Here is a 26,265-nt window from a genome sequence, read left to right as displayed (position 1 = left end):
TAAGATCAAGATCACAAAGAAGCTTCTGGAACGTCATCATCCAAAATAGTACATATATTAAGTATTTGATAAATAGTTCACTCATACAAAATACTTTTTTATTATTGTTTTATTAATATTGCATTTTTTAATTGTATTTAACTTCATGTTAAATGTAAAATATTTTCAAACAACACCTTTTATTTATCCCACTTTAGTTTTTGAGTCACTGATATTATTTTATAAATCTCACTTTATTGTTTTTTATTTCATACATTTTGTTTTATATTGTATTTCTACAACACCATAAATATATTTTTTGTATTTACATTGCTGGAAATCGCTTTTTTTGATGATTTTTTCCCATTTTTATTAAAAAATCAGGTTAAAAAATGTATTAATGAATGAAATGTAAAAAAAATAATAATTATTTTAAGAAAAAAGAATGAAGCCCGTACTGACAGTTGCTTGTTATTGAATTCAAACAAATGATTTAATCGTTTTTTTTAACAATCGAATAAAGAAAACGCCCATTTCTTTAAATAGAACCCGTCAAGTCCAATATTTACTGACAAGTCTTTGTGTTTACAAAATAAACACACACAGCTTCTCGAGCAGGTGGAAAATGAGTCGACGCTTTTCCCAAATCTCTTGTTCTTACTTCTTTCATGGCAAGAGAGACATTAAACCAAAATTAAAAGTGTTGGTATTAAAGTGTAATTATAGAAAGTACAGCTAGCTGTTAGCAACACAAAGCTATTGTAATATATATGTAATTTTTAAACAGCAAAATGTTGGAATCTATAATAAGACTCATTGGTGAGTTAGCGTAGCGTAGCATTACAGAGTTGAGAAATAGTAATAATAGTTTATTTATAATTTATTTTGTAATACATCCGACACTAGTGTTTAATAAGTATAACCAAGAGATAGTTTCTAAGAATAAAAATGTTTAACGATTATTTTGTATTTTACTTTGTATAAGAAATGTGCAGCAACTGAATAATAATCTGAAATTCAGGCTATTATCAGTGTTTTTACATTAAAATTACAGTTAAGAAAAGATAGTATTATTGAAATCGTAAGTTGTAATTCTTAACACCGCCTCTAGGGAGCAGTGAAGCTCTTCAGGACATTCTGTGCATTTTAATTAAAACATTGTTTAAAACATTTACAGATATATGAATCCGTTTTTCATTTAAATCGCTAATAACGAAAAAATGAATCAAGATTATGATATTTGAATATGTCAGATAAATGTACATAAAAATAAGAAATAACTTCCTTTATAATCCTTTTTTTTAAATATAATTAAATTAAATTAGGTAAGGTCAAACAATTGCAAGAAAAATATTTTTAAATGTATAGATTATATTCTTTATTTTGAGCATTATGGAATTATATATTTGAATGCAGTGTCTATTTAAAAAAATCAATATATATGCATTTTAATTGAGAGGAAACCAATATATATATACATATAATCTGTCAAAGTTTTCCAATTTCCTAATGGAATTTTCAAGCATCAATACATTTATTATTAAATTGCAAAAGAATAGAATGTTCTTATTTCAAATCCCCAAAAAATCTTTCTTTGCCCCAAAAATAATTGAAAAAAATAGAGACTGATATCTTAATTTATTCACAATAATACAAATAAACATGACAGAATTCCAAACTGGCACAAAAACAAACAACTCTTCACAGAAAGTTCATTGAAATATGTTGTCCTCAGACAGATGTGAATCGCTGTGAAACCAGGACGGCACTAAAACCATAAATCAGGTTTTGCAGCAGAAAACAAAACGTGAGAAAATGTTTCTTTCTAAAGAGAGAATCCCCCGTCAGCGAAGAAGCCTGAACAAATGTTTGTTTTGCAAACTTAAGCAGCCGAGCCACATATCTCTCGGGAAATGACATGGAAATATGATTTTTAACTTCCTTTTGTGGAGGAAAACAGCTGTTACAACATTATTAGAGAATAAGTCAAAATCAACTTAAAATATTGCAGGAGGATCTTTTACCATTCTCATTATTTTCATACCTTAATTGATACATTCTCTGCCTTTTTCTTTTCCCTTTTACTCGTCTTCACTCTGGCTCAAGAATGTTTGGGGTTTAAAAACATGACAATTTAAAAAAAATACAGCAAATGTTAAATAAGTGTGGAAACAGTAGCTCATGATGAAGGTGCTTTCACACACACACACATATTTGTATCAAAATAAAACCATCAAATAAATAAGTTTACTTTAATCATTTCACTACGTTTTTAAGAATGATTTCCTTTTCCTCTTGTTTCTTCGTCGTAAACATGCTCTTACACTGGAGTCGGTAACTTAACCCAGTTGGCAGCGAAGAGTTTCTACGATGCTTTCAGCCAAGAGAGCAAACATGATCCGACTGATGACTGGATCAACAGATTCAATGCACTTCCTTTGACAAACAGTTATTCCTCGACTCTTAGTGAAGTCGCTTTGAAGTGGCTGAAACTAATTCAAATGAAGGGCTTAACTTTTTAAAGTTTAAATACTGAATCAATTACTTTTGTCAAGGAAAACCTGTTAAAACATTAATAATGAACATGTTTTTGAAATGTCTGTCATTAAGTTTTCAAGTTTTCTTTTATTCGAATGTGTCCTGAATCAGCTTAAGAAATTAAAATATTTTAAAAACATTAATGGGACAATACTTTCAACTTTCTCTGGCGAACCCTTGTGGCTGAGAAGTGGAACTGCAATGCTGTGGGGGCCATTACTCATTTTAATTAAACTGTACTTAAAACTGCACAAAATGTATTTCTGCCATATGAAAACATTGTCTCTGACCCACGAGTTTAAAGTACTTTTTATTTATTATTATTGATATAACAGCTTTTACTACAATATTCCCAGAGAAAAAAAGGTTAAAATGCTACATATTTTTGCTTTAAGGGACACTTACTTTAAGAGTTGTTTCCTCTTATAATCTATCTTAAAATAAATACAAAAAGAATGACGGGAGCGTGTGTGAAAGCACCGTAAGTCAACCGTGGGGTGAATTCATGAATATTCAGCGTCACATCTAAACTGGACTCTCACTCGAATTTATTTCTGAAGAAATGTGCATTTCTGTGTAACAAAGTGCTTCTTTTTCATTCACCTTTTTTTTTTTTTGGTTTTTAGTGCCTTAATCTGAAACATTTGCAAAAAACTAAACCTAGGGTACGCTACAGGTCACCGCCCTAGTCAGGCTGACTCTCGCCGCGGCTGGAATACAATCTTAAAGCTTATTTTCGGAAGGTTTTCCTCGAGCTCCTCGCTAACGTTCCTCAAGGCACGAGAGTCCAGACGGGACTGGAAGGAAAAACCGAGTGTCCGGGGCACTCTTGGGTGAAGAAGGCAAGAAACCTGTGCGGTGCCGAGTCATGGGCGATGGTGGGTCTCAGACCACGAGGCTGTTGGCGAGCGCCTCCAGCTGCTCCTCGCCCAGACGCTGCTTCTCGTCCAGGTCCTTCAGGCGGATCAGCAGCGAGGCTTTCGTCTGGACGAAGCGACGGTAGTCGAGGAGCTGATCCGCCGACAGCTGGCGGGACAGAAAGGTAGAGACCAGGTTCTCCCGCCGGTCCAGGTTGTCCTTCAGGTCTTTGGCGTCCTCCCTCTGTTTGCACAGCAAACGGTGACGACTGTCCAGAGATGCCTGCGCCAGAGTACACAAGACTGTGAACCACGTAGGTTTAAAATGATTCATCAAATAACAAGTACTGATCACAGTATCGCAATACGTGTGGAATAATACAATGTATTGCGATGGTGAGTACTTGACTCTGGCCTTGCAGAATTGACTTGAAACAAAAATATATCCAAACATCAGCTTTAACTGTATCCTCTCGTCCTCAGTCACAAGATTTCATCGTTCCTTTAGCTGGGAGGGACATTTTTACCGCTGCTATCTAGTGGCTGGAAGTTTAATTGCAACACAAAAATGAACGCTGTGAATATTTGCATGGAATTAATCAAATATATAATCAGAATATTTTATTTTACATGCGCTTCATTGAAACATAAACCATGAAAGAATTAACATTAAAAGATATGATATGATTTCAAAAGTAAAAAATGGATTTATTTATTTATGGAGTATTTTGATAAAATATTTCACGTTAAATCGCTGTATTGATATTTTTAACACCCCTCATAATTCGATTCATCAAACCAGTCGAGGTCTTGACGTCACAGACATTGTCGACTGTAGAATTAAAGTGACAGGAGAGGGGAGTGGGTTGTGGGTTGTCATTTCTACTCAATTTTTTATTAAAAATACATTACTAATAAATAATTATAAAATATAACAAATAACAATATAAATTGCAACATTTTTCATTGCACTTATTATTATTATTATTGCACTGTTCATATTGTATGTTAGGGTTAGTTTAATTTTTATATTATTTTAACTGTGAATATTAATATTCTAATCTTAATCGTCATATTATTTTATTATATTTGCAAAATATTGTATTTATTTGCTATTTATTTTTTCAATGGATGCTACAAAAAAAACAAAATTTCCTTTTTAGAGAAGTGTATTGCAAACGAAAACAAACTTACTATTTCCTTTTATTGTTTTAAACAAGAAAGAAAAAGAAATGATGGCATTTATTTTGAGGGGAAATTTACTCTATAAAATTTACTGGCAATGTACAAAAAAACACATAGATTGGTAGAAAGATCAAAAGGAAAAAAAACATATTTACTAAACAAGTTTCTTTTGAAAGAGAATAAAAATCCATAAAAATGATTCCTCAAGACAAAAACAAGACTGAAATAAAGAATCGGTGCAGCCCTACTTTAAGACCAAAGTAGTCGATAATGACGGACACGCGTGAGCTGAATAGTAATGTATGCAGAGGAGTGATCGTGTGAACCGCGACACAACACCTGAGTTAAAGCAGCTCGTTCTCAGCTGGTCTGTTTGAAATCTTTATGTGTTCAAGGGTCATAAAAACCCTCCGAGCTGCCAAAATCACTTTTCCAAACAGCCACGGGCCACGAGGTGCAGTGTATCCGTGTGTCAACAGAGGGCAGGGTAGATACAAATGTCATCGAAACCAGGCCAGTTTCGGTGAGTCAGTGTAAATACCAGAGTTGCTGATAACTGCAGGAAAACAAATGAGCTCCTGATGATCAGCTGTCGCGAGAAGATCATGACGTGCAGAAGTGAACTTGAAGCTCAAACAAAGGGACGTCGGAGAAGAAGATTAGGAGAGAAATCCAATCGACAGCCTCTTTTCTTTCTTCCTTCTAACGCTGACAAATTAAACCGATATCTTCAAGACGATTATCCGGCGATAAGACGGCGATTAGAGGCAAATGTTTAGAATTCCACGGTGAAAAACCTTCAGCTCCGTGTTTGCAGTCGCTGAGCAAACACGGTGTAGCTGCGTCACGCCTCCCACATCAGAGGCTCACGAGCACCAATGATGAGGACTTTTTTCAAAACCATTAGACTGACAGATACTGATAGAAGTCAACAACTCCAGGGTTGAAGGCATCGGCAAACAGACCTGAGAGAACAGGACATCTCAACCCCGGCGTGCCTCGAGAATCAACTAGTGTTACCATAGCGACGATCAATAATTCCTTTTTGTTTTAATGCTGAAATATCTGCTGGATTCAAAATAAATTGATTTGGTTCACAGTGAGGGGGGGGGGATAACAGTTTGTCTTTGGTGCTGAAAGTTTGAGGAGTGAAAGACTGAGCAGGAGTTTGAGGAGTGAAAGACTGAGCAGGAAGTAAAGACGTAACCCAAACAAGTGATGACATCGGCAAAACAGGTTAGTTTCAGTTAATAATTTGCCAGATTAACAACTAGTATTGCATCACTATTACAACTAAACCAAAGGTGTCGAACTGTGTCAGGGGCCACATTAGTTTAAAAACAAAGGTTATATATTTGACCAACTGTGTTCAATATGATGGATGTTTCAATGGATGTTTCAATACAACTTATCTCCGAGTCTGTCCTTCCTTCACAGAAATTCCTTCACTATCAGTTCAACTCTGAATCTACTTTGAAGCTCAACAAGGATGCGACTCAAAGATAAAGTCCCACCTTCTCCTCGGCATCCGTGTGCTGGTCCACCGTGCTCAGGGCGTTCTGGACTCGGGCCAGCCGGGCGGACAGGCACAGCAGCAGGTTGACCACCCTCTCCAGGTCCCCGATGAACAGGTTGTACCTCTCCAGCTCCAGGGGCTGGCAGTGGTCTCGGACCAGAGCCTTCAGCGACTCCCCGTGCGTCTTGTTGTCCTGGATCTCCGCTTGCAGCTCGCTGCGGAGTTCCTCAACGGAGCTGAGGTGGTCCTCGATGTAGGAAACTAGGAGGCGCTGTGCACAAAAACACAAAGTACAAAATATAGAAAAAATTAAATCTCTTACAATCGTATCAATGTAGATCTACATCGTAGGTTCCTCATTTTATTGATAGAAGCACCTCTTGAACCGGGAGTTCCCAAACATTTTGATACTAACCCAAGAAACAAAAAACTTAATTTGCAATAATAGTTTTAATTTCCATTCTATTGTGGAAATGTATCCGTCTATTAGGGAAAAGGACTTTAACTACCATCTGGACCTACAAATAAATTGAAGTTTCCGTCCCGCTCTTGTAGTGCCACCTGCTGTCCCATTGAACCAACATTTATCACAACATTTCAAATGCTAAAAAGGAACGATAAGTGTAGGCAGATGCAATAAAAATCCCACACTATTGAAATAAGTAGAGAGTTCCTCTAGTCCAGGAGGTGAAAACATTTCTCGAAGATAGCATTAACAGTTAGCATCTTTACTTTGAATCATTTTGACTTGTGAGACCTAGTCATAAGAAGCTTGTGTGGCATTTAAAAAGTTGTTTTTTTACAATTAATAACGTACACCACGGGCCACATTGGATCTGTTAAAGATGATTTGCAATAGCTCAATATTTTATTTCCAAAAGCGCACCTTCTTCTCCAGGAGCGCCAGTTTGCTGTGATGTTCTCTTCTCTTGCTACCATCAGGAGAGGGAGAGCGCTCGGCTGCTTTGTCACTGAAAATAAACAAACAATATTTTTCATTCCTCACGTATCGAATACCAAAACAACAGTCATTGAAAGTAGGAACTGACGCGGGACGACAAAAGTAAGCAGATCTCCAGAGAAGGTAACACGACACCGAGGCTTCTGCGTCATCGTGTGACACGATCCATCTCCAACTCGAGGAAAGGTCAGATATTTATCTCAATATATGACACAAGCACAGAATAAATGAAACCATAATACGAATCTAAGGTTCTATCTCAGCCCAGACAGTGACACTGAACTACAAACACTGAATCCTAACGTGGATCAGGAAGTCACTCACCTCTCTGCTGCTCCTTGCTGCTTCTTCTTGTAGTGCTCCTCCATCAGCAGAGTGTCTTCTGACAGCAGCTGCTCCATCAGCATCAACGCCGTCTTACGATTGGTCAGCGGGTAGAGAGCGCACATCAACGACTGGTCCGCCTCCACCAGAGCCTCAACCAGGTCCACCCACCGAGGCTTCTGGACGGGACTGTGGGAACTCTCCGCCCCCCCCTCCGGGGTTCCCCTTCCCTCAGATTCCCCATCCTGTCCCGGCGTCTCATCTTCCTGTTCCGGACTCTTCACCTCCTCCTGGACCCGCTGAGTGACGGCGACTTCAGAGACTGGGGTGGTCGGGGACACAGGGCTCTCGCTTGTCCGAGGCGACGGCTTCGGGTCGGAGGATTCGTCGGACTCTTCGTCTGTCAACCGTCCCCGTTTCTGGACCTCCTGTGTGATCTGGTCTTCGGGAGGGGGTAACCATAGCGACGGATCTGTGGTGACACCACAACTCAAAGACACTTCGGGCTCATTTCTCGACTCTTCTTCAAACAGTTTGGTTCCGGTTACAGGAGACGACCTGCAGGTGAAACAACAAAAGGAATATGTTGAAAGATTATTTACATTATTTCTATAACTTCACTTCACAAATTTCTGTCAGTTTAACTACAGGAGTTGCTCCTTTTGTGTTCTCAGTATTATCTTGATCTTTAAAGTATGTACTTTTTTGAGTATTGTTTTGATTGTTTAAGCGCTTTGTGACCCTGGTCTCGAAAAGCGCTATATAAATAAATATTACTTACTTACTTACTTACTTACTTTATATATCGCTATATATGAGTCGACCAACTCATAACGATATCCTACATGATTGACATCGCATTGTTGCACTTAGTGCTAAATTTAGAAAAGCCAACATAATAAGCACATTGAATATATTATAAAGCCGACATATGACAGACTTTCAGAAAAAGGAAAATGCAAATCCACATTTTTAAAGGTGTATTTTTAAGGAAACATATCAGTGTCATCAGATAATTAAATGGTTGGATTTTATTATTAAATACAATTATTATTATTATTATTTGGAATAATTATATTTAATAATTTCTATATTGGGAGATTGAATTTGTTATTTAAAAAAAGAAGTAAAATAAATAAATTAAATTACATTTTTTTAAAAAATACATTTCCTTTCAAAATGAATTGAGTTTATAATGATTTAAAGAATAAACATTCGAAAATTCTATATTGATTAATTCATAACCTTTTTAAAATGTTTGGTATAAAAGTGCTCCAACACAATAGCATAAGAGTACATAGATCCAAACTTATAGCCAATCATGCGACGCCCACTCGATCATGTGGCGAAGAAGAAGTCCGTCACTTCATCATGGCGTATTACAAATTAAAAATATTCTTGTTGTCAAATGTATCCATTAAATATTGTGATATCACTGATAAACTTTAAAAACATTTTCACCTGTTACTGATGATCATCAAACACACATTTCTTTCTAAGCAGCGATCTCACCTGGAGCTCCGTCTGTCTCCACAAGGAGGTTTTATCAGCGTGGGAGTCGACGATGTGGACTTGATTTCCTTCTCTCCACTCTCGTCACCACACGGGGAAACTGGGTCAGTGGCCTCGCTGGGTGGTCTAACAGACTTGTACTCATCTGTGACGGGTGAGTGGGGACCACCAGACGCAACAATCTCCCTTTCTTGAGCGGCCGGGGAAACGGAACCGGCCCGGGTTATTGCTGTAACAAGTGTGCTGCCGTCTCCGTCCAAAGACTTACTCTTAGTGTCTTTTAAGGTTTTGGGACGACTGGTTTCTGGTTCTTTCCCGGTATGGTTTGAAAATGATTGATTCTTCCAGGTTATCTCTTGTCCCTGAGCAAAGATGTTCCTCCTGTCCTTCTCCGCCTCAACAGGCCGGGCCGACTTTCTCCACAGCTGGTCAAGCTGCTCTGAACTTTTGCTCAAAGCTGAAAGATTGGTTAGCTTTGTAGCTCCGAGCTCCTCCATGGACTTCCCTCTCTGTGCAACCACACGGACGAGAGGGGTCTCAGGCGTGGATTTAGGCAAGGGTGTCTCCTCAGGACTCTTGTGAGGACTGAAACAAAATGTATATTTTATAAGCACAAATGATTGAATAAGTCAGTGTAACAAACATCATAAACTAATTGGTAATATAAGAAAGATAAACAGGGTTTTGTTTAGCCATACTAGCTGATACACAGTATTTAATTCCACAATCCTTATCATGGAGAGTTCAGCTAATAACTGTAACAACGCATTATTATTTCTCAATAAATTACTTCTGCTGCAATCAACTGGAAGGAATGTTGATTTGCTTAAGCAGGACGGTGTTAGCGTTCCTGAGCCACGTCCAACAGAGCTAAGATTTGACCCACGTGCCACTGTGCATGCATGAACTGGTGAAACACTTGTGACCCAAAACCAAGAAGAAATGTTCCATTTTGTTGGCGCACTGGTACATACCTCATGGTTTCACCGGCATTAGCTGGTGCTGGATCATTCTCAGAGTCATGTGCCTGGAGGTGCAGGAGGGAGCAAACAAAAGGCAACAATGTTCCATTAAATCAAGCAGAAATAAAAGGAAGTCAAGGAGGGTTTATCCTTTTATGTAAAACCAGTTAGGCTTGGTTCCATTACATTGTAGACCTCACCCTTGTTTCCACGAGTAAAGACAAAAGGGTTTTCATAAAAGTTCACGTCGAACGGATGTACCTGAAATGCATGTGGTGTTGATGTGGATCTGTTCCGGAAGAAACTGGGCGGATCTGGCTGGTCCAGGAGACTATCTGCAGAGGCAGACTTCCCGGTACCTGGACCCTGGCTCTCTCGCCACCTGGGTTGGTTGGACGGACCAACATACTGTCCTGAACATGACTGCGCTGAGAAAAACTGGGCATACCTAAATTGCAAAAACATAAGACAGTATTTAATGTATTTTCTCTACGTGATAAGAACTGTGAGCTTCTGCAAACCTGATGGAACTAGTCGAAGAATCCAGGATGCGACCTGCAGAGTGAGGTCTGTTGAGTTTCTTCTTAGGATTTTTGAGCTCCTGGTTGGTCGAAAGAAGTCGAGAACCCCAGTCAAAGGGCTTCTCACCGAGCGAATGCCTGTGTCGGGACGAGGGGGGTACCTGAGGGGCGGGCTGCTGGGGTTCTGCCACTTTTTGACCCGTCTTGCGAACCATATACTCAACCAGAGCCTTGTGTTGCAGGTTCTTAAGGCTTGTCTTTGAGGTGCTTGAGGTGGACTGAGCCCGACTCCTGGTCTCAAACATCTTCCTCTGTGTTGCAACAAATCCCTGGTCTCCTTGCTGTGCAGGCTCTTCCCCCTCAGACCCGGAAGCTAAGAAGGCTTCGGTTTCATTTCCAAAAGAGCGACATGAAGAGTGTTTGGGAATAGTGCCCACCTGGTTCAGTTTCTCTGGCTCAGAGTAGCACATCTTCTTCTGCTCCAAAGTCAAACGCTTTTTGGCTCCTATCCGTGCCACCTGAGGTTGAGCAATCTTTGTAGGTGGAGTGCTGTATCGTTCAAGCTCTTCGATGGGTTCCTCTACAATGCTTTCACTCTCTGTCTCCGAAAAGGGGAGGAGCGTCTCCGTTGATGTCTCCGAGTCCTGTGAAGACGAGAAGGAGTGGATTCCTGAAGGGCTGGACTCAGGTTTAGGCCTGACACGGCTAGGCCAGGAGAGTTGCAAGTCCCTTCTTTTGAAAGAAGTCTCATTCAAAACCTTAGACTGAACGTCCTGTAGTTTTTCCTTGTAGTACTTTTTAAAGGAATCGTCCAGGGTATTACATGCCACAGACAGCACTTCACCTCTGTCACCAGATCTTTCAAGGTTGTTTGAGACCAAATCGGCACCAATCGTTTTATGACTTGGAAAATCCTTGCTATTCAAACTATAATTAGGGTCCTTTTTAGTCTGTGATCCAGTCCTGCTGGCTCCGGTCAGGTGATAAAGAAGAGGGGTAGTTTCTTTGTTAATTCTCTCACTGGCAACATCAGATAACGGCTTCCGACTGCCCCGCTTTGCCTGATCGACGCTCTTGGAGTGGCTTTTCTGGCCGGCCTCCATTGCTTGTGGATTCAAGCACGGGGTAGCGTTCCTCTCGGGACCACAGTAAAAAATGGGATTGTTAGCAGTGTGTCTACTAACATCCCGAGGCTGCTTACTGTTGATTTCATCCAGGGAATCAAAACTCCGGGAAGTCCGTGTAGACAGGAGTGAGGGTCTGTGATTTTCCTGATCCAAACTTCTCCAAATCTGATCCTTGCCCTTTAGCTCCGGTTCAAAAACATCTTTCTCATCTTCGCAAATACCACTGGTACTTAAGAAAGTCTCTTGGGACAGATAATCCATTGTGCTGTGGGATCTTGCTTTTTCTCTAGGCTGATACCTGCGTCCAACAGTGGAGTCCTCACTGCCATCTTCGGACCCGCACACAGAGCTGGTCTCCATACAAGACTCAGAGATTTTACAAACTCCCGTTACAAAGTAAAACTGACCCTTGTGCTTAATACTGCTGTTGATCACACTCTGACCGCCATTCCATGGTTTCGAGATCCGGCCTGGCTCAGAACCGAGACAATCGTGAGCCGAATGGGCCCTTTTCCGGTGACCCTCAACGTGGTCTCTGTGACTACCGGGCTTGTTATTGTGGCCTCCGTTGCCTCCACCACTGCTTGAAAACTGCCTTAGCTCAGTTAGACTTGTGCCTCTGGGAATTGATCCTTCCAATATGTTTGGACACATTTGCTCTGAGGCAGCTTTGTCTTCTGTGAGAAAAGGTTGATCCAGATCCAAATGTCCCTGTGTATGTTCGGGCGTCTGCATGTGAAGGCGGTAGACTGGTGGCTGTGGTGCCTGTGGTGTTCTCCAACCTGCGTACAACAAGTCGGAATTGCAGCTGGACGCACTTGTTTCCGAATAGGACCTCTCTGCTCTCGGGGGGGTCAGGCATTGGGACTGTGGACGAGTGCTGGGTCTGGGTTGTTGCGGCTGTGGCTGCATGGGCTGAAATCTACTCCCGTGCCGATGGACCTGATTGTTTTCTAAGTTTTTAGTGGCTATGAAGCTGTCCAGGCGGGTTGGAACAGGGGGAGGACGGAGGGAAAGGTTGAGGGTTCGAGAGGGTCCATGTATAGGTCCATCCCTCTTTGACAACGCCTTGTTGTTGGACTGGATGCTGTGGTTATTTTGGTGGTTTAAACCGGTGCTTGTATTATTGTGATATTGCTGAGATATCGCTTCCACAGACCGATACAGCTGATCCATGGTCTTTGAGTCGGCTTGAAGGAGCTGAGAAGGCTGGTAAATTGACTTTACAAATTTTATGTCTCCATATTGGCTGAAGGAACTGGACTGAATGTCCTCCTGGAGGAACGTTGAAGGGTAATCGGGAACGGTGGACCCGCCTGAGAAGGAGCTGTAAGCAGAGTCTCCCTTCCCGTGCTGGTGGTGTGCGAACTGCTCGACAATGCTGCTGTTGGACTTGGCCGGAGAGAGCCGGTTCACAGGCATGCTCAGAGGATGGAGATCCACGTTGCTCATCCTTTCAAAGTGAAAGTTGTAAGAATCCATGGAGCATCAGGATGGAGGTTAGGTATGGAGAGGAGGAGTTTGTGAACGGGCAGAATACATGCACACACTGACACATGTGTCTTCCTTATGAGCATTACAAGGGTCGATCCCGCAGACAGATTTTGGAATAGTTTTTCCACTTGATCTTAACCTTCTTCAGGTCATTTTAAAACCCTTGACTTTGTCGATCCAAAGCTTCTGAATATTAAGGAGGTCCCTGATGGGAAAAGCACAAACAGAACAAACTGTTAGACTTGTCATTTGGTAATATTCAAAATCTAGACCAGATATCGACTAAGTGGGGTCCGGGGCCGACACTGTATTTGTGGGGCACTCATGTGGTCAAACAGATAATAAAAAGTGCATACGCATACAACAACAAATTTAACTACTGGTTACTATAATAATGAAATGATCGCATACAAAACACAAACCTCACAAAGCATAAAGATTATCATGAAAATACTCTTATAAAGACGTCAATTACATTGAATTTATTCCAAAAACAAACAACCTGCAATTTTGAATAACAATTAAGTGCGTTTGCGATATAATCGCGATTTTTAAAAACGGGATTGGTTGCAACTTTATTTAACCTTATGTTTATTTGATTTTCGGAACGTCATGTATTAACATAACTTACAGAAGAACTCTACAGAAGCTAAAGAGCAGCAATATGTGGAAACTGTGTAGATAAAACGCTACCAGCGTCTCAACAACATGGAACAACATTTAGTATCAGCGTCACAATCCAAACCCCTCAAACCTCCGTATGACCGCGACTTGAAACAACACACAAGTTCATATCACACGAAAACTCATCTAACAATGATGGCAGCTCAGATTAATGAAAGAACCAAACTAAAGTGTTTACATTCTGACATTGGTTCGTACATTTAAATTGAGACATGCGCTGCTGGCATGTCTGTACACTGCGATGTGTGCACATTCCAACTGCTAAATTACAACCTGTTATTTTGTATCACAGTAGATTAACTTTAAAGATGATAGAGTGACAAGAACAAATGGAAAAAAAAGGCAGAATTAGTGAGTTTGCACTTTTCTTTACTCTGCACCAAAGACTGTGTAATTTATCAGTGATTATAAATATTAATGTTTACACCACATTTTAAAAGTATTTGTAGTTAATATAATATGTCAGTTTAAAAGTGTAATTCAAGTAACTAAATAAACCTCCATTTCTTAAAAAAAAATAATGCTTAATTTGGCTTTATCTTAAAAACTGCTTAATAACTGTATCTTGACAATCACAAATAAATGCATTTTACTGTAAAGTTCATAATTTGGAGAAGAAATGCATGAAAGAAGACATTGAAAAAATAAACGTTTTTATAATCGCAATATTGAGGAAAATAATCGCAATTACATTATTCAATAATCGTTCGGCCCTAGCACTAGTTCTAATTATTTCATTGTATATGTATGATTGTATACATTATTTTCATTTTTGTTCAAGCTGTAACAAGAAAATACACTTTTATTCGTTCTTGAAGGATAAGGTTTTTTTTATTGTGGTGATACCTTTATTAGTATGTTGTAGTACGTTGAAAAGGATGATGTGTGGGTGTGATGACTAGTACATTTATAAATTGATGGATATACTTCTAGTTGTAGTAACACAAGGTGTAGGGGGATGAAAGACCAGTGGAGGTATCAGGGAATGATAACTTTGCTGCAGAGGAGGATCTGTGAACCCTGAAGTTTAAGGATAAGTGAGAGAAGAAAGATTTACAGTAATGTTATGGGTTACAAAGCTATATATCATGTAAATGTAAGCACATGCAATTTTTGCAGAACACTGAAAACTATTTTTTTCTTAGAAAAAGTAACATATTAATGGTGTTTTGTCAAAAAATACTGTGTTTTTAAGCACCTTTACAATGATCGAAAGTAGCTGACATTCTTGAAATCTACTGTACTTGGTATGTTATTCAAATGGTTAAAATTTCATGTAAATTTGACCTTTTTAAATTGGGGATCTCCTGTCATCCTTCTGCCCTCTTTACATAGACCAGGTATAGTTGCCCTCCTTCTAAAACCTTAACTGAGGCTATTGGCTATCATACTAGTATAAAAGTTAAACCTGATCAACAGTCTGAGGAGGATTTGCTTCAACAATTTCAATGAGCGTAATTGGTTTGTATTTCAATTTTTGACAGTTTTCAAAATAACCAAATTTCTACATATTTCTGTCAAAAAAAACAACCAGCACATCGGTCAGCGGACACTTCAAGAATAGCAGATATGTGATGTCAACAGATAATCACCTCTTGATGGTGTCAACCTGTATTAGTGAAGCCTCTAATAAAGAGCGTCAATGTTGTTGCTACATGTTGCAGAACACAAGAGAAAAAATGTGGGGAATTCTCAAAGACCAGTAGGTCAGTCATGTGCCATGTTAATGCTCGGCTTCTTAAAGAAACAGTATGTTACCCTTTTCTCTCTAGGTGAGTGTAAACGTGCAACCATTCATCTCTCCTGCCACGCAGCGCCAAAACCATTACCGGCCAGGTTTCGGTTGGCGGTGATTGTAGGTTTCTCTCACATGACACGCTTGTTTTTTGTTGAAGCTTCGTTGCTGAAACGCAAACACAAAAGTCATTGTTGCCAAAAACAAAAGAGAAGCAGGCGAGTCAACAGTGCGGCGTATGAGCCGGGCCTCACTGCTGATGTGGACTGGAATATGTGCGACTGTTCTTCAACACTTCCATTGGAAATTAGCTTCGATAAAGGGTCTAAACTAACTCGAAGTTCAAGAAGCAGATCACAGCAAAGCGAAGCAAAGAAACCCAGAAACGTCCCAGTAAAGTTCCATCTGGACATATAAGGATTTTGAAGGTTCGGTCATTCATCTGAATGGCGCTTAATCGCTGCTGCTAGCAAAGTTTACACAACATATCATTCACCTTAATCTCTGAAATAAATACATTTAATGTTTAATGTGACTTTTGCGTCAAAAACTATTGCTATTTCTAATATAACCAGACAAGCCAACACATTTCTAGTATCATGGGAGATGTATTATTGATTTGACTGTATGTTGTCGTAGGAAATTTGCTCCTTGGGGGAGGTATTCTCTATTTCTATAGAACTATATGCATGTTTAAGCTAGTCCACGTTTTTTAACTGTTTTGGTTTATGGAAAAAACGCATTTCAATAGTATATCTCGAAGGTTTCGCCCATGACAGACAACAAGATTTAAAATATTCAATAACTACTGTATATCCTTCATTCCTGGCGACGTGCAGGATGACATATGGATAAACGGTAAACTTCCAAAACTCACTCAGAGATCAAGCCTGGTGGTCGTTTTGCATTTCCACACAACCTGCCGGACAAAAGCCTTTTTTTTTTTCCTACAACAGCATCAAAGGGGGGATTCCGTGTTTCTCTGAGGGACCCTCAGAACTTCAGTGAGTCTGGGAGAGTCTGTTAGTGTCTCGCTAGTGTCCAGGACTCTCCTTTTCCCTCGGCGAACGGAGAAGAGGCTCCCGGACGGGGAAGGCACTCAAGTGGAAGTGATGGAGGGCACAAATGTACAGGGAGGAGAGGGCGGGAGGGCGACCGGTCCAGACAAATACCCTGACACGCAAACCAGAAACAGGCAAAAGTTCACCTTTAACTAATCTTTGGTAAACTAGGCGACGGAAAAGACGTGGATGGACTTACCGAAAAAGTGGAGAACAAATCAATCCGGTCATGACACAAAATAAGGAGTTGGATACAACTTCAAAAGTAACCAGAAGAGCCGGGTATCAGAGAAGAAACTTCCAGCGGCTCTTCTTCCTCTAAGACCCGAGGCTTCTTCTCAGCAAGAGTCACTGATTGGTCAGAACGATGACGTCTCTGGTGCACAATGAGAGCAGCGGAGGGAATATTTCACTGTGCTGGATAGCGGCTGCCGGCTGGATGAACAACAGAAGGAGAGAGAGAGAGAGAGAAAAGAGGAGGAAAAAAAAGAGGCCTCGCATTCCTGGCTAGCTTCAAAGACGGAGCAGAGCCCGGGCGCCATTCATTCCCAAGGCCCTGAGCCCGGCACATGGAGACCGGCCAAGGCAGGAGGGAGGAGGAGGAGGGAGGGAGTTTTTTGCAAAAACTCCTTTTTGCAACTTAAAGACCGTCACTCCCTTGTCGCAGGAAGTCATTACTGATGTTCCATAATGACTTCTGTGAACTCGTCAGGAAATCACCTCTTGTGATGACAATGAACTTGTTCTGCTTCAATCTCTGCCTTTGGCCTAAGAAGTGGAATAACTGGCCTGAGTGGATGGTTGGTGCACGAGTCGCATCAACATCTGTCCACGGGCTTAGAAAGTGATGAGAAATCAGGAAATAAATAACAATTACCTTTCTCGTAAAGTTGTCAAAATAATACTCAAGTAAAAGGTTCTTCAATTGAGAAAATAAACCTTAATATTTCTGATAAAATAATATAGCTGGATTACTTTTCTGTTTTTTTAATTGATAACTTCTGTAATGTTTTAAAAATGAGCAAACTCTCAACTCAGGACAATTTGAGAATGTTTGGCTTTAAATGTGACAAAACTAAATGTGTGTCTTTAAATGTGACAAAAATAAATGTGTTTATAAATGTGACAAAACTAAATATGTTTTTAAATGTGACAAAACTAAATATGTGTCTTTAAATGTGACAAAACTAAATATGTGTCTTTAAATGTGATAAAACGAAATATGTGTCTTTAAATGTAATAAAACTAAATGTGTTTTTAAATGTGACAAAACTAAATATGTGTCTTTAAATGTGATAAAACTAAATGTGTTTTAAAATGTGACAAAACTAAATATGTGTCTTTAAATGTGATAAAACTAAATATGTGTCTTTAAATGTGACAAAACTAAATATGTGTCTTTACATGTGATAAAACTAAATATGTGTCTTTAAATGTGATAAAACTAAATATGTGTCTTTAAATGTGACAAAACTAAATATGTTTTTAAATGTGACAAAACTAAATATGTGTCTTTAAATGTGATAAAACTAAATGTGTTTTTAAATGTGATAAAACTAAATATGTTTCTAATGTGACAAAACCAAATATGTGTCTTTAAATGTGACAAAACTAAATATGTGTCTTTAAATGTGATAAAACTAAATGTGTTTTTAAATGTGACAAAACAAAATGTGTTTTTAAATGTGACAAAACTAAATATGTGTCTTTAAATGTGACAAAACTAAATGTGTTTTTAAATGTGAAAAAACTAAATGTGTGTCTTTAAATGTAACAAAACTAAATGTGTTTTTAAATTGGAAGAAACTTAATGTTTGTCTTTAAATGTAACAAAACTAAATGTGTTTTTAAATGTGAAAAAACTAAATGAGTGTCTTTAAATATGACAAAACTAAATGTGTTTTTTAAATGTCAAGAACTCAATGTGTGTCTTTAAATGTGACAAAACGAAGCTAAATCTGTAACCTTTATATCAAATGTAGCATAATTAAAAAGATGGTTTAAAAACAAATAAACAAGCCAGATCCCACGCATCATTTGAAAATATTTAAAACAAAAACAAATGAAGGATAATCACTTTAAGAGTCCTTTTACAGAAGATGAAAACATTAAGCTTCTTTAGAGACAGGCAGGTTTCAGTAGCTCAACAACATAGCTTTAATGTTTCTCTAAAACTCAGGTAATGTTTTGACAGGAAATACATATAAAAATAGAGGCTGTGGGCGAAACATGAAATTTGATATAGGATCTATTTTAGCCCAGAGCCCTACACTGGATGAGCCTTATTTACTGTCAATGTGCTTGAATATTAAATGAAAATGAAACACCTGCTGCAGGCGATGTAGGTCACATAGTCTTCAAAACCTACAAGTCAAAACTGAGACTATCCATGAGATGCAAGTAGGTTTGTGAAGAAGCACCTGCAGTCTGACGGACATTATTCACCTGGGATTAGTGTTCATAAAGGTTTGACAGAACTAATAAATGAGACGGAGCAGGTGGAGCAGCCCATGAAGAATGTGGTGGAGGACCAGGAATGAGGAAAGGGGGGGGGTCTTCAACATTTTTGTCGTTCCATCCTGGTGCTTATGTTCTCCGGCATGACCTTCACCGTGTAACCACGGGACTGGACCACCGACTGAGCGGAAGGTGCACGACATGACGCTTAAAACGTAGAACAAAAAGTAAAATTAAGGATTGGAAAAGGCCACGCAGGGCGGATAAGTGGATCACGCAGTATCGCCTGCCAGCCAGCTCCGGGCCAAAACCTCCGTAAGCCTGTTAGCGGCGCTAAGAATGCTGATGGAGACGATGATGAGTTGATGGAGCTGCAGAACCAAAACTGAGGAGCTAACTGGATTGTTGGTGTCCTCACAAACAATACAGTGAACACCGCAGATCATCATTTTAGTGCAAGTCCAAACAGTTTTTGTTAATTTATTAATTTGCTTAAAAATCTCAAGTTGTTTAGTGATTGTTATATATCAAGTTGGATAGAATAGTTTATTAAGAATGTTATATAGGATATATTATGTCAATTTTGTTTTTAAATTGACATCTTAAATAAATAACATTTCTACTTCACATATTTCACTTTCAACAATAAACCTGATATTTAAATATTAGGTTTCGGGTAAAAAACATTTTTAATTTATAAAATGTATTTTTGAATAATTTCAATATCAAACTCCATGTGTATTTTTTAAAGCATTGCTTTTGAAAATATTCATAGACTTTAATACTCAATATAAAGATCTTGGCACTGTAATGTCAACATTTTTCATGAATTTAAAAGTATAAATATTACTAATTAGAATATTTAACTCTATGTGTAAATAAAAATCCACCCTTTATAAACTATTCAAATATTTTCGATTAAATTCATAAAAACAAAACATTAAAGTTAATCAAGAAGTTCGATATATTTTGGATCCAATATTCCATCAATTTAGTTATTATATTTTAAAATATATAATTGATATTTTCTGCTTTCACCGAGTCAACCCTTAGTCTTTAATCTGTCAATTTAATGGATGATTTTTAAATTACATTTATTTATTTTTTTCTGCTTACTACCTTAATTTGGTTTGTGTGAGTGGATCGTATCCCAGCTACTTAGGGTGAGCAGCAGTCATGAAAAAGGACATACAAACACAAAAAGTATACAGCTTGCCTCAAGGAAGCGAACCAGCAACCCTCTCACTGTGAAATCCTCGATCTGAGTACATTAAAAATATTACTGTAGCCAACACTTCTCCATAAGGAAAACCAAAACATAGACCAGAATAACCTGTGTCAAGAGCTACACAAGACTTACTACAACAACTCCTGAGAGATCAGACAAAAATGAGTTCCATGAGAGGGAGTGAGATGAAGGGAAAAGTAGCTTAAAAGGGATGGAGTGACATGGACAAACACACTTGTACAACTTCCTGGATGTCAAACAGAGAAAATACCCAGATTAAGTGCATTCATAGCGTTAAGGAAGTGGAGGCAGCCTGTTGCCGGGGCAGAGCTCACACCAATGTCGAAAATCTCCGAAGCTGTCACACTCTAATAAGATCTGCATTCCTGCGCCGGATGGGGATTTAATATTTAACACTTTGTCTGCCTGTTTGTAATAAAAACATGTTTTGTGCAAGAGAGAGAAAAACATTTGTTACAACAAAGAAAAAGATTCGGTGGTCAACGATTAACCAGGTGGGATTTTAAAGAACACTGTGGGAATGATAAACTTCTACTGAGAAGACAATTACTTTTGCATTATGGACCTCCCGCGACCCGGCAATATGATCCACAGTGGGATCAACTGGATCCTGTAAGAATGTCTTTCACTGGGAAAATGAGAAACATTCAAGAAAATTACATTTGCCTTTTTTTTTTTTTATAAAAGAATCTTAGAAAAAGATTAAAAGTTGATCAAACATTATTTCACTAAAAGGAGTAAAAACATAAGAAAGTAGGTCATTCACTTGTTTTCGATTCACATCAACAACGATGACGACACCAGTGTTTCTACAGAGCAGCAGATTAACCTTAAACCCACACATGTGTAACACCAGCAACAATCGTGGAGCGACGGTGACAAAAGGAAGGGTTAGGAATGTGTGAAAAGAGAGAATACAGAAAAAGAGAAAGAAGATATGGCCGAGAAGGAAGCTCTGGGGACAAACAACACAACAGGGAATGACCCAATTCCTGCTCTAAGGTGGGAAAAGACCCGGCTGATGCCATAATGGTGGAAAACAAAAACAAGAGATGATAAAATCCACAAATACGAGCTCATACAATTACAGCTGTTTTCCTTCAAATACATGTATTAGGGCAGTAAATTAAACTTGATCACATCCAATACATGTTGACTTTATAACCCAAGATCTAGGGGTGTGTATTGGCAAGAATCTGGTGATACGACACGTAAGACGCAGAGGCAATTATACGATATACTGCGATAATGTAGGAACAGGAATATGTTTGTAGTACTGCCCAAGTATTTGACACTGCCGTTACAGCACTATCAAACCACATGACTATTGACAAAGTTGTAACTGCTTTTTGTTTATTTTGAAACCAAAATAAGCCCAAACATCATCTTCTGAAGATGCTTGAGTCGACAGCATCCTCTCGTCCTCAGTTATCACCAAGAACTGAGAGAACGTAATGACTGTTGCCATCCAGCCAAGTTGAATCGCAACACAAAAACAAAAAGACTTGCATGTTAATTGTAAATCTTTTTTATTTTTTATTTTACACAAACTTTATTGAAACTATGATAAAAAATAAAGTATGGCTGAATTAAAATTTGTATACAACCACATCTTTTCTTTTAGACAGAAGTAAATTAATTTTGTAATGGAAAGAAGATGTAGGGAGAAACCAGACCTTATCTTGGGCTGAGTCATCATTAATGATGGCAAATGCTAAAATCAGCATTAATAAAATGACAACAGAGAGTTAGATAACATTTTATACTCCATTGACCTTCTAATAAATGGAACTTTTGATGGACTGTGATGATAATTTTTTGGAGACTCACTGTACCTCGGAGAGTAAAACTTCAACATTTGAAACACGTGAGTGAGTCAGAAAAAAGTTGTGTTTTAACATTAGTTGCCCTTTAATGACCCACATCCGTCCAGCTTCACATTAAATCAATATCACTGTGTCTGTATGGTAAATTAAGTGGATGTCCAACATCCTTTCTAGGGGGCTTCAGTCCCCACTGCTGTCCTTATATAACAGGCTGTCGGGTCGAAGCCTTTTGACGACGCACAATGGACGCGTGAATACACCCCTGAAGGCCCCGAGCTGCCACTACAGCGGTCACCATGACGCTGTGTGACTTCAGCAGCGAACGTCGACTGGACACACTCCACAATTCATCTATTGTCCCGGTGATGAAGCCAATCATGTAGAATGTCAGACTAGTCGCTGGAGTTTATATAACTACACTAGCAGAGTCAGTGATTAAAGGATACGACACAATAAACAACACAAAGATCTTAAGATAATAGTTTTTGGCTTAGTTTTTTCCGGGTAAGATGTGTTCAAAGTCTACTTTTATGTTATTAACGGAGGGGATGTGTCACATATTAACTAACTGTCGAGGGACAGTCAACAACCATGCGGGAAAAAAATCATGTTTGTATGTTTTTAATCTAAAACTTTTTCTGTAAGGATCATTTACCTTTTTTAAATTAAAATGTAATGATATAAAGTACATTTAGGTCTGCAGTAAAAAAATATAATAATACATCTCTGAAAGATTTCTTCATTTAAAAAAACATAAATCATAAATTTACTTCATTTATATTTGCGGTATTTAGCTAGCAATATACAATGTTATAACAATATTCATGTGTGAAGACTTCACCTTATATTCCTCTAAAGTAAGAATAACAACTTGATTTAATAGGTTAAGATGTACCTAAGAAGATACTTGTGACTTCTAATGTTTGTTTTATGAGCGACGAGAAGGAATAAAAAAACCCTCAACTTTAAAGACGTTGCAATACGCTTTAAACTTCTCTAGACGTGTCTGGTCGGAAGAGGGGATGAACTTTGCTTGTGTCAGCCGTCTTTATCGTCTGTCTCAGACGAGTGTCAGCTTGTAAAGTTTATGGATTTAGGTTATCTTTGCCATTAAAGGGCGCTGGTAGCAATGGTTGCAGAATAAGTAAAGTGTAACGCTTAATCAAACTTGATTCAACCTTTGCTTGAGGGCAATCTTTTTATCTGTCTTAAAGTCACGAGTGTTCTAAATCGTGCACGACACCTCTCACAATACCAGGCTTGAAAGAAACAGGGGGTTTTTGAAGTGGTTTCACTGGTTACAGTTTCACCTGCATCACCTGGTACAAAATGTGCTGCTGCCAACTATGATTGCCTTGACTCTGAACTCTGGTTGGTGAATAAATACCAGAGAATAGATCATTATATTGATTCCAAAGTGCCAGTTTAGAGCTTACTGGTATGGGATCTGAAGAATGTGCAGAGTCAGCAACACTAACATTTGAGGGCACTGTGATGTGAGCTTTAGTCAAACAATACATTCACTTGTGTTAAGAGTTCAGGCCTCCATACACACTTGATATAGTCAACAATATACAAAACATTTATAAACATTTATTTGAAAAAAAAACTGAGACTTGCCTCTCAGACCATCCTACTCTCAAGAGGATACAACATATAAAATAGTGTAGTGTTTCCCAACCTACAGTCACACTACTGGTACTTTTAAAGTATATACTTTATTGAGTATTGCTTTGTGACCCTGGTCTGGAAAAGCGCTATACAAATAAAAATGACTTACTTACTTACTTACTTACTTACTTCATTATGTTCGAATGATTGTTACTGTTTATTAAAAAAAGAAACCAGTAAATTAGTGAAAACGGTAAAAAAAAAAGAAACTTTATATGAGTAATTCTTACCATGTTTATCCATGAAAATAACGTCAACATGAAATCGTGCAAAAAAGGTTGAGGACCTTTGCATGGATACACATTGTACACTCGAATGTTCGTTCACACGTGGCTGTTAAACAAGCCTCCTAGTGACCTGATCTTTTGTAAAGAAGCCAAAAAGGATTTTTTTTTTTTTTAAAGGGGGAAACTGTTTAAGAAGCAGATCCATTATATCTCTAATCCTTCTAAAAGCATGAAGCAGTGGTCCGGATTGACAATGCACCGGCCGGCCCAGCGGCAGCAGGACCACAAGGAAACGTTTGCTCAGTATTGCAGCAGATATTTGAATTGCAAAAGAGCCAGACGGACACACTGTGTGGGCCAACGGACGACGTCCACTCCCTACAACATGGCTGATCCGGTCGACAAAAGGCCAACGCATATTTCTTCTTGACAAAGTAGATTTTCTAATTATAATCTTTTCGGGCGCCGACTCGGCCACTGCGACCTCCGAGGTCTTAACGAACTGGAGATGTCGGCTGTAATTAAGAGAACGAACACGGGGGACGTTCTCACCATTTCTATGTTTGCACGCTGAGAGTGTAAATGATGAGGAATGCCAGCCGGGATAGGTGGACTGTGGAAAGTTCCGCTTTGGAATGTAGAAGAAAATGTCTGGTGGGAGTCTGCCAGGTTAGATTTATTTCTTCTTTGCTCCACATCTCTTCTTCAGGGCAGAAAATGCATTAATCTTAACTGGATTTCATCCAAGTTGAATGCAAAAATGTGGTCATTTTATTTTAGGCGAACATTTGAGAAGCCATTTTTTAATGTTAATATACCCAAATAAATCTATGATTGCTGCTCAAATTCTTTGAGAAAATCGTGCTTTAAAATCGAATTTCTATCAAATATTTTTGTCTTCTGGTGTGTGCAGCTTTATTTTGTATGTTGAACTTTGTATTTTGGCTTTAAATAAGCCCTAAATTATCTTTACAACCACTCTTTACTCGCCTCTTTTGTCACACATTGTTTAGTGTTTTATTATCCATGTATAAATTCATATATTTGACCTTGATTTATTCTCAAACGAGACATCATATTTGAATTTAATATATCATTTCTGACATGTCATTTTCCTGTCATGCTTTTTTCTATGCTCTGCACATTAAGCTAGCATGAACCTTTGTTTAGGTTTCGAGTACAATAAAAATGATATATGATAGAAATAATGTTTAAAATAGAATAAAAAATGGATGTTTCAATAGGACTCTTACTCAAATGATATTACAAACTACCACAAGAAACTGCTAAATGATTATTTCAGCCAGCATGTGGACAGTTAAACCGTGCAGCTATTAAAACAATACTTTAACTTCAGTAACAGGCTGACAAATGTAAGAGCCTAGCACTGTTACCTGCGGATAATTATAGTCCTTCCTTCGCCTCGGGCTTCAGACTTCAGGCTGCGGACCACCTTCTATTGTATTGATGTCTCGGTCCACGAGCTGCCGCAGTACTGAGATGAACGGTTTCCACTAATTGCGCTGCTTTTGAAAGGTATACAGTAACCCAAGAACACCGACTGCCACGCTCATGAGTCAAGTGAGTTCTAATACCCATTGTGTTCCCCGGGAACAGCTCTGTAAAATGGGGGGTCCTGAGAACAACGGGCACTTTTAACACACAATGCAGAAGTGTAGGATGTTCAACAATTACAACTCAATACACAACTAGAGACTTCTAGAGAACAGGGAAATATAATGTGAGAAAAGAGGCACAACAACTCAAATTTGACTTACAATGTTTACTTAATGATCTTGAGCTACCATATCAGTGTAAAGTTATAATATATACTAATATTAAAACACTTGGTTGCTGGGGAAAATTCCAAACCCACCCCAACATTTTGGGATTCGCCCTCATCAGAACAGAGAAAAAGTATAAAACTGATGTTTAAAAAAACTTGTACAGCTATCATATATACCATTTCCAGATTTCCATTTTAATCTAATTCTGTAGATGACCTCTTTGGGCTTGTTATTTCTTGACTTTCCTTTTAGACCATTTCTCTTTTTCTGTGTATACTGTGGTATGTATTACAATGTATCTGGATATTCTCAAACTTAATGTACAGCTAACCATTATTCTTAGCATAACAACCCCAGTAACGTGAGAGTTTGTGTTGTGTTTACGTTATGACAAATGTATTATCATTTGACAACCGCAGCCTGCCAAAATATTTTTTCACAACATGTTACCTCAGGTAGATTCGACAGCAACAAGACATCAATCAAACGGGAATTTACATTTCTAGTAATTATTTTAAATTGCAGAATGCTCCATGCACAAGATCAAACAAAAACAGAAATGTCCGACAGATGCAAATACAGTCATACATCA

At 38.5% G+C, this 26,265-nt stretch overlaps 1 protein-coding gene across 1 annotated transcript in view; it reads right to left on the bottom strand.

Moving 5' to 3' along the window:
• Nucleotides 1–1,605: 1,605 nt before the first annotated feature.
• shroom1 (shroom family member 1) overlaps nucleotides 1,606–26,265 on the bottom strand; it is a 30,813-nt gene continuing 6,153 nt past the window's right edge. The window contains exons 2-9 of the mRNA XM_087806829.1: nucleotides 10,356–13,181; nucleotides 10,096–10,282; nucleotides 9,847–9,899; nucleotides 8,873–9,457; nucleotides 7,361–7,918; nucleotides 6,962–7,046; nucleotides 6,074–6,346; nucleotides 1,606–3,657 (exon numbers count right to left, since the gene is read on the bottom strand). Of these exons, the coding sequence (XP_087662955.1) occupies nucleotides 3,403–3,657; nucleotides 6,074–6,346; nucleotides 6,962–7,046; nucleotides 7,361–7,918; nucleotides 8,873–9,457; nucleotides 9,847–9,899; nucleotides 10,096–10,282; nucleotides 10,356–12,964 (4,605 nt within the window). The 5' untranslated portion in view covers nucleotides 12,965–13,181 and the 3' untranslated portion in view covers nucleotides 1,606–3,402. The remainder of the gene's footprint in view (nucleotides 3,658–6,073; nucleotides 6,347–6,961; nucleotides 7,047–7,360; nucleotides 7,919–8,872; nucleotides 9,458–9,846; nucleotides 9,900–10,095; nucleotides 10,283–10,355; nucleotides 13,182–26,265) is intronic.

The sequence above is a fragment of the Callionymus lyra genome, chromosome 14 (genome assembly GCF_982586985.1).
Source record: "Callionymus lyra chromosome 14, fCalLyr1.hap1.1, whole genome shotgun sequence".
NCBI lineage: Eukaryota > Metazoa > Chordata > Actinopteri > Syngnathiformes > Callionymidae > Callionymus > Callionymus lyra.
Note: the sequence above shows the minus strand (reverse complement) of the source record. Positions and strands in the feature narration are given on the sequence as shown.